The sequence below is a fragment of the Carettochelys insculpta genome, chromosome 1, assembly GCF_033958435.1.
Source record: "Carettochelys insculpta isolate YL-2023 chromosome 1, ASM3395843v1, whole genome shotgun sequence".
Lineage (NCBI taxonomy): Eukaryota > Metazoa > Chordata > Testudines > Carettochelyidae > Carettochelys > Carettochelys insculpta.
Window position 1 is genome coordinate 105429389 of NC_134137.1, and position 6000 is coordinate 105435388.

A 6000-nucleotide genomic window follows, 5' to 3' on the forward strand; every position below is an offset into this window, starting at 1 on the left:
AAAACCACCAAAAAATGAAGACTTTTCCTACCCCTGTGACATGCTGCTGTTCCCTCCAGTTAGAGTTGAAACACAGTGGTGGCACAACATGAGAAAGCTTGCATTGCTCCTACCTATTCTCTCCCTGTACTACTCAATAAACAAGACTTTGATCTTCAGGAGTGACAGACGAGCATCTTTCACAAAAGTTAAATGAACTTTCAATATGCATACACAAACACATAAAGTTAGCCCAATGTCATGTTTGCCAAGTTTAAGCTTAGTATAGTCTTCAAATTTCAGAATACCTTTTAAGGCGGTTATACATTCCCCAAAGACTTGTTAAAAGAAAATTAAGAAAGCTGATAGATCCTTAAGCTGTTATTCTTTCTAAGACTTAATGGGCCCTATTCTCCCCTGCCTGCCATCCACCTTGTGTAACCATCTGCTTCAGATTCACTTTAGGTATGTGACACAGGATGGAAAAGTGAATGCAAGCCTGAAAAAAGCTCACCACTGAAAAGAATCAGCTGGAAATTAAACCATAATGCCTCCTCTATAAAACGCTATCACATGCTGACCCCGAAGTGCTGGGAACAAAGCACAAGCCCTGGGGAGTATATCCCCCAGCCGGCAAGAAAGTGTTTCCCGCCTACCCTAAGGGCACAGCACAGAGAGGATGAGTGTAGCCGTGTGTCCCACCTGGTGATATACGGCTCTGGCCTCCAGCATCATCTGCTGGGTGCTGATCATCTTCTTCCGCCGCCTGCACTCCTCCTTCAGCAGCTTCATCTCCTGGGCGCGGCGGGCCGCCTCCTGGGCCTGCTGCTCCAGCTGCGCGTCTGCCGCCCTCAGCGCCTGCTCGCGGCCCTGCAGCTGGGCGCCCAGGTGCTCCTGGCAGTGCAGCAGGTACTCGATGGAGAGCTGCGCCAGGCGCACCAGCTTGAGCAGCAGCGGGTCGGCGGGGCCGCGGCAGTGTGGGCAGCGCAGCCGCTCGGCGCTGCAGAAGGTGACGTGGCCGAGGTGCTCCTGCAGGGTGGCCACGTCCAGCTCGCCCGCCACCCGCTCCACGTCCACGGCGCTCAGCCGCCGCCAGTCCGGGCTCCCGTGCCGCGCCCGGAACTGGAAGGCGGGCAGAGGCCCCGGCGCGGCGGCGCTGCTCATCCCGGCCGGGCTGCCGGCGCCGCGGGGCCCCAACTGCCGCCCCCGGCGCCGGCCCAGGGCCCGGCCCTGGCCTCAGGCTCTGACCGCCAGCCGGGCCCGGAGCCCCCCGCGCGGCCGCTAGGCGCCGGCGTCCGCCGCGTTGCTATGGCAGCTGCGGGGAGAGAGCGAGGGTGAGATGCACGGGCGCCCCCAGCGCCTCGCCCCAGCCCCCTCCTCCCCCCTCCCACCCCCACTACTGCTTCTTCTCCCCACCCGCCCCACCCATACTGATGCCTCATCCACTCTCACCTGCCTCACTCACCCCCCCATATTCCGACCCACCTCACCTCACCCTGACCCATACTGCTGCCTCCTCCCTGCCCCCACCCCTACTACTGTCTCCTCCTCTTTCCCCTCACCCCCACACCCATCCCATACTGCTGCCTCGTCGCCCTCCCCACCCCCCTACTCCATCCCCACACAGACTGCTGCCTCATCCCCCTTCCCACTCACCTTTCACCACCCACACTCCCATCCCTGTACATACTGCTGCCTCATCCCCCCACCCCAAAAACCTTCTCCCAAACACCTGGTCTACCCGCACCACCTCATCCTCCTTCCCAAACACCTTCACGGGCACTTGATGCTCCATCCACACCACCTCACACACACTACCTCATCTCCCTCCCTAAACACATTCCCACTCTCACCCCGCTCACCTCAAGACCCTCATCCACACAAACCTCACCCCATTCACAAACACTTGCAACCATAGCCCTCACTCTCCTCTGAACACCTCACCCCCATCCTCACCACCCCATTCGCCACACACCTCACTCTACCATCCCCAAACACTTCACCGCTGTCCTCACCACCCCATTCCTAAACACTTTGAACCCTTCCACTGCACTTTCTTTCCTCACACCCAATGACTTGTCCTCCTGCATACACAACTCCTTTTGTACACACCTCAGCTTCTCACCCTTCCACTCATTTCCAAACACATCCCAGGCTCCCCCACACAACTTATACTGAATACACACTCCACTCTACCCCTCCATCCTGTGCACCTCAGAAACACATCCCAAGTTTCTTTCCCTCCAGCCACCTCCTACAAACACTACACAGCCTTTTTGAATACACATCACTCAATAGCCACATTTCACATCTCCCATTTCTAGTATACACCTCCAAATAATTTATACAACCCACATCTACTCCAATGTATATAAAATGCACAACTACACCCATGCTGAAGATGCTGAAGGGCATAATGTAGGATGAGGGAAATGAGACAAGAGACAGAGACAGAGTGCATGTGAGACTGGGGCCTGGTTTTATTCAAAGTTGCACAGATTTAATTAAAAGTATGATTTTTTTAAACCAATTTGGGTAAACCAGACAGTTTATGTAAGTTCTTCATTAGTTAAATCAATATTAAACCAAGTTTAATTAGGAATGTCCACAGAGGGTTTTGAATTGGTTTAAATAAGGCTTGGTCTAGACTACAAAGTTAGATTGACATACATTGCCTTGTGTTGACCTTGTTCAATTCTGTGTCCAGCCAACATTGGTAGTCACAGGATGTAGTAAAACCACCTTACTGAATGGTGAGCCATGGTCAACACAGTGTAAATGTAGTCTGTCTTGGAAGGGTGTGGAAACTTTCTCACTGGAGGTTTTCAAATGAAGGCCGGATAACCATCTGTTTAAACACAACAAATCCTGCATTTTGGCAAGAGGTTAAGTTAGATTATTTTTGGAGTTCCTTCTAACACTGTGATTCTATGACACTGCATAATCTATCAATCCTCCTTGCAGTCTCCAGCAGCTGTTCCATAATGACTCATTCCCTTACTGATGACTCAGTGGTGGCTCTGAACACAATTTTAAACTCCACTGAAAGCCACTCCTCCTTTACAGCCCTCCATGTGTTTTTGATATACCTTTTCCAGATTGCCTACCTTTACAAGCAAACCTAGCACTCCACCCTTGTTGTGTATTACCATCCATGCCTGCTCCGCAGTTCACGGAGAGGTACTGAATGTCTCCCTGCCTGAAAGAGAAAGGCAGATTGGATCTCCCTGGACTCAGAAAAGTAAGAGGGAGCTGTGCCAAGAACAGCTTTGGACCTGCTAAAGAAATGTGGACATCCACAAGCAAATCACATGAACAATGTAGGCAAAGGGGTACAACAAGGATGAACAGCAGTGCCACATGAAAATAAAGAACTTTGCCAGGGAGCACATTAGGTCTGGTGCTGTGCTGCAGACCTGCCTCCTTTACAAGCAACTGCATGCCACATTGGGTGGAAATCCCACTAACACCCAGCAGACCACTGTGGATACATTGGAGTATGTGACAGACCTCTGCAGTGAACATGAAGAAGGAATAGGAGGGAAGATGCAATGGATGACTCCAACCATGCCACAAGCAAGAACCTGTTTGAGACTGTCACGACCTAAACCAGAGGCTGGTGAATCAGCCTCAGGGGATGGATTTGGCCTGTCAAGCATTAGCAGAGTGTGTGTACTTAGAGCCAGCAGCATGTTTTCAGCTGCCCCTTCTCCAGCCTTGTTCCATCTGCACCTGAGCTGCTCCTAGGATTCTCTTGCTAGCTGTGCAGAGTGGGTGGAGTGTGGAGGGAAGAAGAGAGTGCTAAATCAGCATGTTTCCCTGCCTCTCTAGCCCATCTCTACAGAGCAGAAATCAGGGAAAGGGAGACACACAGCAGAGCTGCTCTAGGCTGAAGCATGGATAGTAAGTGACTCAGGAGTGCATAACAGGAGGGAGGAGACAACACAGCAGGACAGATTTCCCTTAAAGAGACAGAGGGTGGCTTCTCTCAGAAACTTACCCAGCAGCACCAGCACGTCACCATCACAAACATACCCAGTCTATGCCACACACACAGTCACATGTACACTGCAGCATACAATCTGCGTCACAAAGTCTGTCTTTCACACAGTGTTTCTCTTTCATACTCAAATGCTGTCTCTCTCCACATAACTCTGCAAAATGTCACAAAAGGCATTGTGAAGAATGGCAGTATGTGACACACTGGGACACCTAACAAGAATGCAGTGCACTTTACATCAACACAAGTGCTCCTGGTGAGTATGCTCACTGCCAATGCAAGCAGCACCCCTGAATGCATGAGTGGAAAGAGAAACTTCCTAGTGGGGATGCTAGCCCCCTGTTCCATCATAGGCCCTGACCCCAGCTTTTAGCTTTTGTCCCAAGACAGAGTGAAGTAGAGGGGACTTGTAGATGATCTATGCTCCATGTGAGTACTAGGATTAAGTAGTAGTAAGTAGCAGTACATCCCCTATCCCTCTTGGCCCCCCACATCGCAGGGGGCTGAGAACTCAGCCCTCCTGCATATGGCCCCAGCAATCAGTCCTAGCCACACCTCCAAGGTTGGAGGCCGTCCCCCCTCATCTGGCGGCGGCAGCGGCCGGGTTCTGGATTGCCCCATCTGCCTGTGACCCCACCCATAGCCATTCTGCTTCTTCCCTGAGGTCCAATGCCTTTTTCACCCCACTACCACCTTTCCTGAACGGCTCTGCCCTTGTTCCTTCCTTTCCATCCCCTGCTTTGCTACGGCACAGAGATTATGGTGTGGCAAGAGCTCCTCTAGCACTGGGGCCATGTTGGGGGGATATATTTCTGGGGGCCTCAAACTGGGTAATTCACTCCCCCATGGCACTCCCACAAGATGTGGTTTAGGGAGGCTTAGTGTACCCCAGTCTCCACTGTATACCCCCTGTGCATGCACAAGCAATATTCTAACTTTGGTGGCTTATAGAGATGTAACTTGCAATGGCCAATGTTTGTAGTGTAGACACAGTCTAAATCTGTTTAAACCAATTTAAAGTCATGCAACTTTGAACACAGGCACTAAAGGAGACATTATCAGGCCTTGCTGTGGGACCTTTCCAGGGTGCTGGTTTCTTATACCTGTTCAGCTAGAGGAGTTAGCATGGAACTGTTGGGAAGCAGATCCAGTGAGAAAGGGGCCAGAGACTGTCACTGAGATCAGTGCAAGCAAAATAAGAAACACTATGTGCTTTGTTTCTAAAAATGCTCATTTTTAATTTACTGTAGTTCCAAATCAGTTTTACAGACTCCCTTGTAAATGCTCTGAAAATTCTTGCGTCCAACCGGTCGTTTTGGACGGCAATATTTTTTTTCTTTCATCCACAACAAAGACGTTGTTGGACGCTGCTTTAAGTGCAAAATTTAAACTTAACCGTAGCACTGACTGGTGCCTCAGACGGCTTGTTTACTTTGTTGTGGCACCCAAAGGCCCCATCCGGATTGGAGGCCCATGGTAGTGAGCTCATCCCAAAACACCCTTAAAGAACAAACAAAGGCCTGACTTATTCACAACCCGCCCCCCTAGTCCGAGCAGGGGCAGCGTGGCAGGCGAGGCGGCGGCAGGATGACTGAGGAGAGAAGAAGGAGAGACTAGTCTAGCTGGGCCTAAAAAGCTGGAGAGGTTCCTGCACCAGACTGTCTCCGTCAGCTAAGCCTCGGGGCTCCGAGAAGCCCGGTCTCGCCCTCCCCAGTGTGCAGCCCCAGACGAGGCGCGGCTGCCGCGGGAGCCCAACCGCACCGCGAGCTCCCAAGCCAACCCAGCGAGCCCGACACGTGCGGCCCCGGCCCGAACTTTGATTACAGCTGAGGCGGAGGTGGGGACCAAGGCGTCCCACAGGAGGAAGACGAAGGGTAGGAGGGCGGCATCCCAGCCACTCCCCGCTGCTCTCACCTCGGGGGGCGGCAGCGGCCTCCGGGCAGCGCCTTCTCCGGCAGCCGGCTCCGCTGTGGCTGCAGCCCGCTGGGAGATTCCGCCTGCGCTAGGAGAATGGGGTGGAG

At 52.5% G+C, this 6000-nt stretch overlaps 1 protein-coding gene across 2 annotated transcripts in view; it reads right to left on the reverse strand.

Moving 5' to 3' along the window:
- DZIP1 (DAZ interacting zinc finger protein 1) overlaps window positions 1-6000 on the reverse strand; it is a 62521-nt gene extending 56521 nt beyond the window's left edge. For both annotated transcript variants that reach the window (XM_074983108.1, XM_074983107.1), the window contains exons 1-2: window positions 5894-6000; window positions 682-1294 (exon numbers count right to left, since the gene is read on the reverse strand). In XM_074983108.1, the coding sequence (XP_074839209.1) occupies window positions 682-1143 (462 nt within the window). In that variant the 5' untranslated portion in view covers window positions 1144-1294; window positions 5894-6000. The remainder of the gene's footprint in view (window positions 1-681; window positions 1295-5893) is intronic.